Genomic DNA, 12,708 nt, shown 5'->3' on the forward strand with positions numbered 1-12,708 from the left:
GCCAATGAGATTTTAGAAAATATTTTTGTTTTTTTGGTGGGGAGGGAGGTAGACTGTAAGAGACAGCACTTGATATAAATATGTGGCATCTGCAACTTGTGAAAGAATACCTTACTGGAAGAGGGACATTATCACAGGTGGAGGTGGGCGGAGCTGAAAGCTGCAGACAAATTTAGCCTCAGGCAGTGATGCTGTGAACCTGGAGAATTGCCATTTTGGTTTGGGGATTCTGTTACAAGCAACCACAAGCATCCTAACAGATACGGAGGCTAAAACAAATCCAAAGAGCGCCTTGACAAAACTTTGAATAACTTTTCATTTTTATTGGTATTAACTCAGTTTCCCTCCACCTCCTCATTTGAACCCTCCTTCATTGTTTCATTTGTATTTCCCAATAAGTCGTGATTTTCATGTCTCCACAACTTTTCTTCAAATTATTTCCTCTACTTGAGGGGCCCCTTGTCATCTCTCTTTTATTACTCAGTAGATACCTTTTTTCTTTTCAATCCCTGTCTTCCCTGCAGGCCTCACTGTTGCATTATCAGTTGTATATAAAAGTTTAGTCACATACCTATTGTAACACTTACTTTCAGGTATTTACATTATTTATTTATGTGTCTGCCTTTCTTGGATTTTTTTGAGACTAAAATTTAGGCTATAATCCCTAAACTCAACCAAATCTCTAGCTAGTAAATTATGAATCAATGAATAAATGAATGTGCTATAGTTCTTAACCCTGAAAAAGTAAAACATTAAGTTTACCACCAGTAACTTCATATTGAGCAAGTAATTTTTGCTTTGGCTATGATGTTCAATAAAAAAGCTGATTTATTATGATTCTAATTTTGATGTTTTTTTAAAAATAAGGCATAGCACCTTTTCAGTGACAGATTATAAGATAAACACATTGACTTCCCAAAGAAGTTTAATATTTAAAAAAAAGTGCAAGTATTTTGTCTACATGCATGAGCATCTCAAGATTTTAATTGCTTTTTACTTCAGGAAGGTTGTGATATATAAACACTTTACAAATCTGATCTCAAAAAACAATGATTTGAATAATCTGTGCTTTAATGCAAAAATGAAACATTAATTTGTTCAATTTTCTCATACAACATGTTTATTAAACATTTCAGTGTCAATAATTTCTTAAAATTGTAACATTTAATCCTATAATGGAGCTAATACCAATTCTATTCATAGGAGTGTATTTTGGACTTTTAAACAACTTTAAGTAAAATGAATGCCACTGTCTTTAAGTTGTGCTTGGAGCAAAGACAAAGAAACATTAATTCTTTCCAACTAATAAAACATCTAGTGATGTAATTTTTATTATGAAATTATTTTAAAGCTATTGTATGTTAAATACATTTTGCTTCTGTTACTGAAGCTTAATATATCATCTCTGAATATTAATAATTTTCACTTAATTTAGATTTTAAATATTGAATTTTTAACTTGGGCTGCAAGGAAAAATCCTGAAAAATAAAGATTTGCATTTAGCATCTTTTTCCTGCCCTCAAACATAACTTTTCAATCTGATATGACTTATCATGGAATCTGGATCAGGAAGTATAGCTTTTTAAGATAACTTTTCAAAAAAAAATACTTCTACATCAAAGAAGAATTCAGAATCACTTAAGTCTGAAGGAGCATGTGCTTTGATAATTATTTCCATCTGTTCCTTTTTTTATTATAAAGTGGCAATTTATATTACCATTAGAAATATACATTTGTATATAAAGTTTTTCATTCAAACCTCTATTTTTTGATTAGCTATGACTAAAGAACACAAGTCAAATAAAAACTCTATATATCCTTATTTCAGAAGCATATGTATATATACACATATATATTTGTAGAACAATCCACTGTTTTAAATGTGACTCTGAGTTAAAAAATGCTATTTACAATTTTATGACAGAGAAATAATCTCAGCCTTTTATGATATTAAAATGAGCAGGGGATTTTTATGTTTGAGTGTGTTTCACCTTGTGCAGACAAAATTAAGTAACATCATGGGAAACCTTCTCAGAGCAAGGCCTTGTACACTAAGCCATGAAAGTAGAATAGTAGATTTGCTATTTCTGGGTCCATGTTTAAAAAAATTACTGTTGATGTAGCTATGTTTCTTTGTCAAGAAATCAGTGGTCCCAAATTAGGACCTTCAAATTTCCAATACGTAATAAGTCATTCTTCATTCTTTACTTCTGTCTTAATATTCTCATCTCTTGCTAGTGGCACCACAGGACAATCATCCATACATATAATACCTATCTACAGCAGTGTCATTTCTTAAATTGAAGAATCCTTCTAAAAAGCTACCTGGATTAAAATGAGGCCCATAAAGCATCACAATTTACATCAAATTGATGTTTCTTTATTGTGCCAATCCACAGTGGCTAAAAATGTGCTATGAAATTCATATGTAAAATTCAAAACCCAAACTATTAGTGTGATCAAGTACAGGATGGCTTGCTGTCCTCCAGTTTCCTGAAGCACAAGTCTCTGAATTAGCAAATGGAACGTCAGCACCATTTTGTTTCCATACCTCAAACTTCTAGCTTAAAAATCAAGTAAAGTATATTGACCAAAGAACTGTTTTGAGATTCTCAAAAGTATTGTTTTCATTCTTAAGCCCATTGATTTTGAAGCATGTTACAATGAAGACTTTTGGAATAAACACATCTTAACTTATATGTACATAGTCAATTACAAAGCTTTACTGAAAGTTATATTTTTCCTGAGAATATCCCAATGGATGAAAAAAAAGAGTTTATTTGACTTATAGAAACTTAAGAGATGAATGAATTGAGACCCAGAAATTGAAACGATAAAAATCAAAGAATTATTTTACTTGGAAGAAGCCTGGAAAACAAACTATTTAAATTGGCTCATATTTTTGGAATAAATAGGATAATTATATGTTTGTATTTGGTAATTCAAAAAAAACTAAGACCGTGAATACTGATTTTTTCTATTAAAGGTTTTATGTACCTAAAACGTAAGCAGCAGTTAAGCAAACGTTCACCCTATGCTCTCAACTACAGGTTTTGTCAAGTTAATATGTAAAAGAAAGGTGAGCTTTCCAGTTAATTCTTCAAAATTAATTGTAAATAAGGCAAAGCTAATTTCTGAACAGTTACTGTGGTCAACATTTGCTTAAATGATATGAAAAAAAAAAACAATATAGAAACCAGGTGGTTGGACTCCTGCTTCTTAACTGCTACGAGGAAGAAGACAAATATGAATCTAGATGATAAATCATGGGCAGCCATTGAAAATAGAGGGAGGATCTGTGTTGCAGTTCATATTGCCATCATATTTTTCTTAATATTTAACCAGACTAAATATATTGTAATGAAATCATCAGTGTAATTTATAACACTTTGTGAAACTGCCAATTGTGTTACTGATGAGTTTGTGGGGTGTGTGTGTGTGTGTGTGTATCACCATAAAAGCTCAAGTAATTTCATGCTAAATGAGCCTGTGACCCATTTTGTAGAAGACTCTTTTTGAATTTTTTCAAAGAAAACAAGGCTTTGTGCTTGGGGTTTGGTCCTAGAAGTGACAGGTGTGTTTAAAAGCAAGTTGAATCAAGAGTGACAAGGAGAAATACAACCAGATTTGTAAGTTTTTTACAAGTGTGTTCTTTTCCTAGAAGAGCAACATTCTTTTTTTTTTTTAATTTAAATGTCTTTATTTGTTACTTTCAAAATATTTTGTTAAACAAATATCTTTTGCAAAGGTGTGTTCAAAATCCTTGCCGAGGTGCCTAGATGCATAACTTTTATTCTTTACAACCGATAAGGCAAATTCCTCCATTTCATTTGCTGCTAACCTCCTGATAACATAAATTAAGTACTTGGTGAAGGACACAAACCACTATTAAAGAATAATGATTGTGTAGAGTGAGGGGAACTACATTGACTTTGAAAGAATACAGCAACCAATGGCAAGGTCATTTAAGTGAAGGCCTAGAGCTTCTGCAAAGTGTATATATTTTAGGGAATCATATTTGGAACAATACATGCTGGACAGTAGAGCTATAGGAGAAGTAACATGCTACGTCTTCTCATTTGTAATATCCATAATTCTGCATACATTTTTAACATTCTGTTTTGTTTGAATTTGGATGTCTCTACACCATCCTGATTTGTAGGACTATGTAGATCTATTTTTTTTCCAAGGCGATCATATAATGTTCATTTCTTCCCTAATATTTTTCTAATACTTTAGTATTGCCTAGTCCTTACACTGAGTTCTTTTTTTTTCTTTTCGAGTGCTTTAAGCTCACACAACCCTGTGTGCTGGAACCATAACTGTTAATTCCATATTGTTTCTCTATGCCCCTTGAAAACTCAGTGTATCAAGTTCCTTTCTGTGTTCTAGGAGACAGATTTATTGTCAACTAGACTTATTAACAAGGATATACAGCAACAAGCAAACCACTGGCTTCATAAGATATTAGGTTAGGAATTTCACAGCCATGCCTCCCAATTTCTTGGTGAAGTCTGGAAAATATTACATACATAAAACTCTAGTAAGTTTCAAAGGCAACTACAATTTGCTTTGACCAATTTCCTAAAACTTATTTCCTCATGCAAAACTCCTTTTCTTTCTTTCCTGCTGCAAGAGATGGTACAAAACTCTCTAATACAGCTAGACATGCACCTCTACTCTCAAATGTGTGTACAATGTAAACAATCAGACCAAATGATAAGAGCATATAACTTATTCATCACTGCCCAGGCATGGCAATGACACAGAATTCCCAAAAGTTATTTCAGCCTTAGAACACATTTTATTTTTCTAAATGACTAAAAAAAAAAAAAAAAAAAAAATGAGATCCTAGACTAATCCCTTTGATAAAAATATGATAATCTCCTAGGTGAATCTGAAATTCTTTTTTATGAAGGAATGATATCAGCTAATACCATTAAGTTCAACAGAAGTCTATCCTTTGCATGAAACAATCTTAAGTAACAACTTCAAGAATAAAATTTTAAACTTTTAAATGATTCCTGGCTTATACCATACAGGTGTTAGAAGAATCTATAATTTGTACATGTTCAATATCATGGTAAAAAAAAAAATCCTGGAAACAGTATGTAATTATGTGTCAATTCCAGATGCCCAAAGAAAATTAAAATTCAAAACACAGCACACATCACAGCATTATCCAAAGTTTAAGTTATTTAGGGTATTACATTGATTTCTAAGTTAAATTCTCCAAAACCCTTGTCTTTAAGATAATAACTTTATTTCACATTTATTATAGCTATGTCTTCATTATAATTGGCCTTTTATTAATAACAACACAATGTTGTGGCGTCTTGATTTATTTTTTCCCTTGATTTTATGTGTGCTAATATTTTGTGCATGTGCATTTTCTACCAAACTGCAACAGGCAAGCTTTGGTTCAATTTCTTTGTCCTACACAAAGGAAGATTTTGAGTGCAGAATCTTAGTCACTAGGTCCTGGGTTGCCATTTTATTTTCCTCTCCTTGGGTGGATTTATTGGAAGGAAATGGGTAAAGGGGAGGGGATAAAGGGAAGGGATGAGAGAGGGACAAAGGGAAGAGTTCTCAGCTATGTTGAATCTTGATTCACGACTTTGCCTCCATTCATGGTTGGTGTTCCAGAACTTTTCCTCGAACGCCCTTGTTTTTCTCCAATTTCATGTAGCGATGGCTCTCTGTACATACACACTGAAAAGCAAAATTACATCAATTACTTATTACAATAGTAGACATCAATTTGGATTCCATAAACATCTCAAATTTAATTTCACAATATTCTTCACTCTCACCACGAGCTCTTCTCTCCTGTGTAAAAACTAGTTTTAACTGGATAACATATTTAGTGGATATAAATGACCCTCTACTAGTTTTATCGGTCATAACCTTTTAAGTCTTCTTGAACTGTGGACATAGAGTGGTTTCTGCTCTCTTACAGATAAGGCTTGAGTCTTACCTGTCTGCTAACCTATATAACAGGATTTTCATCTAGCGTTTGAGGAGACATTGCGAGCATAACATTTAAAGGATAGAAATAGATATTTTCTTAGTCCTTAGTCTGCAATCTAGTTTGCACAGGAAAAAAAATCCTTATATACATGCTCCTAATCTTTACCTTACTACAAGAAATATGACATTATTATGTCAAATTGAAATATTTTGCACCAATTTTCAGGGCACCCTACATAAGAGGTGATAATAGGAGGGAAGGCAGAGAAATAAATCAACAACGCCATTTTCCCAATTGCTTCAAGTTTGAATATGCAACTGTGAAATTTTAGTTCACATCTACGTAAGACAGTTTCTCTCTCATCTATTGTTTTGTCTGGCTCCAAAGGTTAGTCATCTGTGAATTATCATGGCTGTTGCTAGATTATTGCATAAAAAGAATATTTTTTTTCAATGCATAAGAATTCAGTTCTTATTCTTGTAAGACAGGATCTATCAGCATAAGGAATACATTAAAACATTCATTATATTGTTGTGAAATAGACATATGTGACTATATACAAGCACATGAAGTATTTCATTCAAATATCGGGAATTATTTTTATCCTTGATTTAGGAACAAAGAGTTAAGTCCCTCCATCCTTTAAACCATTGCTGCAATGCTTTGGTAATCTGAATATTATTACCAATCAAATAGCTTCCTCCCTTGGGTTTTGCGATGATGCAGGAGAGCTGAGCATGGTTATGACTGACTGGATGTCATGCAGTGATTAAGGGCACAAATTTGAAAGGGAAGCAAAAATAATATAAAAACAAGGAGGGGGACGAAACATAAGAGACTCTTAAATATGGAGAACAAACAGAGGGTTACTGGAGTGGTTGTGGGAGGGGGGATGGGCTAAACAGGTAAGGGGCATCAAGGAATCTACCCCTGAAATCATTGTTGCACTATATGCTAACTAACTTGGATGTAAATTAAAAAAATAAAATTAAATAAAATTAAAAAAAAAAAGAGAGCACCAATTTGGGAGCCACACTACCTGGGTCCATATCCCTACTCAGTCACTTGCCAGCTCTGTTAACTTGGACACATTTTCATCAATGAAAAACTGAATTTTTATGAGGATTAAATGTCGGGAATATAGGAAGTGTCCAAAGATGTTTAAGAGAATGAAGGAGCTGATCTCTTCATGAAAATATTGAATAACAGATTTCAGAGAACACAGTGATAATTTTTTTTTTTTTTTGGCTAAAGGTATTCTAAATTCAAAACTAGATTAAGAGAGTTAAGACGTAAGAAATGGCCTCATTACACTAGTTCAGTGAAGAGGAGACAGGTTTTTTTCGCAACATCTCAGTGGTAGAGCTCCTTAAACAATAACGTGCTTATGAAACATTCAAGGATATTGTTAAAATGGAGATTTTGATACACGTTTTTGTGGACTTGAGATTCTACATGTTTTAAAATTTATTTTGAGAGAAAGAGAGAGCACAAGCAGGGGAGGGGCAGAGAGAGAATCCCAAGCAGGCTCCATGCTTTTAGCATGGAGCCTCATGCGGGGCGCAAATCAGAGAACCATGAGATATGACCCGAGCCGTAACCCAGAGTCAGACGCTTAACTGACTGAGCCACCCAGGTGCCCCTCTACATTTTTAATAAGCTCCCAGATGATGCTGATCTTGGCAAACTGAACCTCACTTCAGGTAGTACAAAAGGGATATATAAACTATTTTTGCTAAATATATCATGCAAAACATTACGTATATATATATTTTTTACATACATATTTTAAATGAGATTTTAAAGTATTTCAATTATTGTACTAAATGGCTTCTCCAAAATCCCAAAAGACCTCTGGCTTACGTAGCAAAGTTGCACAGAGTAAATGAATTCAGAAATAATTCTGTAATTTTCAGATGATGCCATTAGACAATTTAAGTTTCTACTTTCTTTTCCAAAAGACAGAAGATCCATGTGGAAGATCCTATTGAAATCTTGTAATTCCTCAAGTCTAATGTCTCTTACCTATATTTCTGTTACAGAGAAAGTGTTAAAATCTCCAAAATTAAAGCATACATTTATATATGCAAATATAGATATTTGCACAGGGAAGTAAGTGCACAGGGAACTCAGAAGTAATGAAGTGATTCCATCAGAAAGCTATTCATATGATGCCATAAACACAGCTTTTCCTACTTTGCCAGTGAGTCAACTATAAAAACCAATACATCCCCAGGACTGACTACAAGCTGCTAAATCAGAGTCTCAAAGAATGACAAAAATTATCTTTTAAAAAATATACATAATCAATATATTTTGACCTGCAAATTTCTTTTTTATTTATTTCTTTGAAATTTTTTTAATGTTTTATTTTTGAGAGAGAGAGAGACAGAGTGTGAGAGGGGGAGGGGTAGAGAAAGAGGGAGACACAGAATCTGAAGCAGTCTCCAGGCTCTGAGCTGTCAGCACAGCCAGACACGGGGCTCAAACCCACAAACTGTGAGATCATGACCTGAGCCCAAGTCGGACGCTTAACCAACTGAGCCACCCAGGCGTCTCTGACCTGCAAATTTCTTAAACTCCCAACTTAAAGGTACATGAAGGATGTTACTTCTGATTTAAAAAAGAATACATTTTTAAAAATAATTTTATAGCTAAATTTCTTATTTTACTACTTAGTTTTTAGTTTGCTTATGTTCTTATGTTCTAGATTCTTCCCAGGGCATTTGTTTTTACTTTTTATCTTTTCTTTTGCTTTTTCTTTTGCTTTTTTTTCTTTTTCTTTTCTTTTTTTTGCTATTTCTCACTAATACATAAAATACTTCAGTTATGACAATGTGAAATGTTGCCATTACAATTACCACTGTAGACAACTTTCCCAATAACTAAACCCTGCTGGCCATCCTGGTATCAAGTCCTTAAAGAGGTTTTTAAAAATTGGCATCTGAAAATTTTCAGTGTTTCAAAAAAAACAAAACTCATTAGTACCATAGCAGAGCATGTAAGTTGCTCTTCTTCCAGGCCTACTCACTAACTTTCCAGTATTTTCATTAAATGGAAAAATAAAATTCTGGGTTTTGAAAAAACTAGTCCATATATCTTAGTTGGAAAATGAAGAGCAAATAGTGGGTTTCTTAGTTTGCTGAAAATCCCCCTTCAATTAGTCAAATAAATATTTGAATTTCTGTATTTCTGTTTAAAGAAAGAATTGTTTCTTTAAAGAAAACAAACTTGAGTCAATCAAGGAATTACAAGTGAGTATAAACAAAGAGAGCAAAAACTTTGTCAAACAAGATTAGTTTCTTGGGCTTTCATTTTCATTATTATTGATAGACTCTGGGATGTCTGTAATACTGTCTAACTCAAGAAGCTGACAAATCAAGGGGTACAAATCTCAATCAAATTTTGAATGAAAATGTAGTTAAAAGAACACGATCCAATTAGAAAGCAAAGAAAGGACAAAACATTTCTCCCCAGTAATATAGCTCCCTTGGGTAGTTGTATCAACACTCCATAATTGTACTATTCTAAATGGCACACAATTAAAAGATGACACAGAGTACAAGAAGAGAACAGAAGGTATAACTGTTCTATAAAGTGCATTAGATGTGCAAAATGTAAAACCCATCACATTGATGTACAACGTAACCACAATGGTAATCTTGTAAATAAGCTTTTAATCCCTTAAATGAATCTATTATTCAAGATTTTTCAAAGCCATTTTAAATTGACTAACTCATTTGATAATCATATTAACCTTATGAATAAAGTGAGAAATTCTTATCCACATTTTTAAATATAAAGGAAACTAAGCAACTTTCCTAAAGTCAGATGGTGAGTAGCAGCAAAGCCAGGATGAGAATGTAAGGCTTCAAAGTCCTAATCAAGAGTTCTTAACAAAAGCAGAAGAGCAATTCATCAAAAAATGCAACAAAAGATTATCTTATATCAGACAACGTTTAAATTATATCCATATATTAATTGAGATCCAAGTTGGCCTTACCTCTACTAAATATTCTTAATGTCATCCAAAAAAGGTTAATGAAAACAAATGCCACTATAGGATGAATCCTATGTAATAGGATGGCTATTATCAAAAATGAAGACAAAAACAAAATAACCAGTGTTGGTGAGTATGTGAAGAAACTGAAAACACTGTACATTTCTGGTAGAGATGTAAAATGTAAAGCCACTATGGAAAATGATATGATGATTCCTCAAAAAATTAAACATAGAGTTATCATATGATCCAGAAATTCCACCTCTCAATATACCCAAAATAAATGAAAACAGGGATGTGAACAGGTATTTGCACACTGAGTTCAGAGTAGTATTATTTACAATAGTCAAAAGGCAAGAGTAACCAAAATATCTATCAATGGATGAATGATAAACAAAATGTAGTACATACATACCATACAATGTTGTTTAACCTTAAAAAGGAAGGAAATTTGACACAAGAATGGATGAATCTTGAGGACATTATGCTAAGTGAAGTAAACTAGACACAAAAGGACAAATATTTTATGATTCCATTAACATAGGATATCTAAAGTAGTCATAGAGACAGGAAGGAGAATAGTGGTTTCCTGGAGCTGGGGGAAGGGAGAATGGTAACGGGTACAAGTACAATGTGAATTACTTAATGGCTCTGAAATGTACACTTACTTTGGCTAAAATGGTAAATTTTATGTTGTGTCTATTTAACACAATTAATAATTACACATACTTAAAAAGATCACACACACACACACACACACACACACACACACACACACACACAAATAACAAGTGTAAGCTATACACAAAGAGATGACTATTAAAGCCAGAAATGTTCTATTTGCATAGGAAGAGTCAACAATTCCCTAATAGTCAAAAGTATTAGTCTTAGAAGCACAGCAAGACAGAGAGAATTGAGATATAACTGAGGGGTTATACAGTTGGTAAGAGGAAAATCTGATGAGAATACCCTAGAACTGCACTGCCTAATATACTATCCATTTGGTATATGTGGTCACTCAGCATTAAATGTGTTTATTCCCAATTCAGATGTGCTGCAAGTATAAAACAAACACCAAATTTACAGACCACACAAAAAGAATAAATATCTCAGTAGTAATGTCTTAAAGTGATTACATACTGAGTACATGATATCTTGGATATTTTGGGTTGAATATACTATTAAAATTTACATCACGTGCTTGTTTTTATTTTTCAAATGTGAATACCAGATAATTTAAATTACCCATGTAGTTCATATGATATTTCTGCTAGACATTTCTATCTTAGAAGAGTTTGTTCTCTACAGGTGTCCTGACTGGAGCTAACGCTCTAAATTACTGATCAACAGGAGGACAGTGGAGAAAATTTTCTGACCCGACTGGACCCGAGATTCATATTTAGACTTGGTAGAGGCAGAGTATCTTGGATGCCTTTGGTAGGATGAACTTGGCTTAACTAATGTTGTATCACTTTCATTCAATATGGATTTTTCATTTTCTTTTCCCTCCTCCAATTCCAGTTACTCTTTTGTGAACAAATATCTAAAGATGCATTTGTTCAAGCATTGATTTGTTCATTTATTCTATAAACGGGTGCACATTTAATTTGTGCTGGGAGCTCTGCTAAATTCCTTGGCAACTGCAAGAAATGACCTCTTGATTCCTGCCCTCATGGAGCTCAGGGTGAAGAAGGAGAGCACAGACATGCACACAAATCACAGGCTGTTCAGAGCCAGGGTAGAGAGTTGAATGGAAATTAGGACATCACAATAGCTATCTGATGTTGATTTAGCCCTGATGCAGAGGAGTTAGAGATATGGCCAGGCTACTGAAGAAGAGTGAGGAAACGAAGTGCAGGTAATGTAAGAAAAAGTGACTGGTTGAAGAATGGGGTAAGATAGAGAAGTGGGAGGGTTAAACCTGGCAGGGTTAACTTGTGTCAGAATTATGGAATTCCACACTAGATTTAAACCATTAATTATCCTGATATCTGTCAGCTTCAATTTGATAGTGAATGAAGAGTTAAAAAATATGTCCATCAAATACAGGAGTTTATAGGGAAAAATCTATTTATTCAATCTCATTATCTGGAAAAATGTCTAACTATGTTTATATGGCCTGAATACAGCCAGTCAGATTAGTCAGAAAGAATCAATCAAACTGAATCTTACTGCACAGATTCTATAAGAAATGGTTGGCAGCATCTGAAACTTTCATGAGTTCTGCTATCTTGCAAACACAATTGTTAAGTTCTTAGAAATAAACCTAGCTGAGGCACCATTACATGTGAGACCTGCTGCTTATCTAACATGCACAATATCTGATATACTCCAAGTACCATAATTTTGACTGCAATTGAAAGGTGGGGTTCACTTGGTCAAGCTAACTAACATGTTAAGAAGGGTTATCCTTTTGTTTTGTGGGGAACTTAATGTAGCACTTAAGAAGACTAACCAAACAAAAAATAACAAATCAAGAGGTACTAACCCCATATATGAGCATCACATATATTTACAATAAAAAAATAATTTTATATAGCTACTAGTACGAGAATTTGGAGTTCTGGTATTAATTTCCAAACATATACTCCTAAGAAATTGTGGGGAATATTTATCTTTTTTATTAAAAAATGTGTTTTAGGTTTTTTGGGTTTTTTTTGGGGGGGGGGTAGGGGAGGGGCCAAGAGAGAGGGAGAGAGAGAATCTCAAGCAGACTCCACGCTGTCAGCACAGAGCC

The 12,708-nt window shown here is 33.5% G+C and overlaps 1 protein-coding gene across 4 annotated transcripts in view; it reads right to left on the reverse strand.

The window, feature by feature from the left end:
* Positions 1–1,097: 1,097 nt before the first annotated feature.
* FGF12 (fibroblast growth factor 12) overlaps positions 1,098–12,708 on the reverse strand; it is a 561,291-nt gene continuing 549,680 nt past the window's right edge. For all 4 annotated transcript variants that reach the window (XM_040481104.1, XM_040481103.1, XM_040481105.1 and 1 more), the window contains one exon: positions 1,098–5,712. In XM_040481104.1, the coding sequence (XP_040337038.1) occupies positions 5,594–5,712 (119 nt within the window). In that variant the 3' untranslated portion in view covers positions 1,098–5,593. The remainder of the gene's footprint in view (positions 5,713–12,708) is intronic.

Source organism: Herpailurus yagouaroundi, unplaced genomic scaffold (genome assembly GCF_014898765.1).
Source record: "Herpailurus yagouaroundi ecotype Mexico unplaced genomic scaffold, PumYag 159, whole genome shotgun sequence".
In the NCBI taxonomy this organism is placed as follows: domain Eukaryota; kingdom Metazoa; phylum Chordata; class Mammalia; order Carnivora; family Felidae; genus Herpailurus; species Herpailurus yagouaroundi.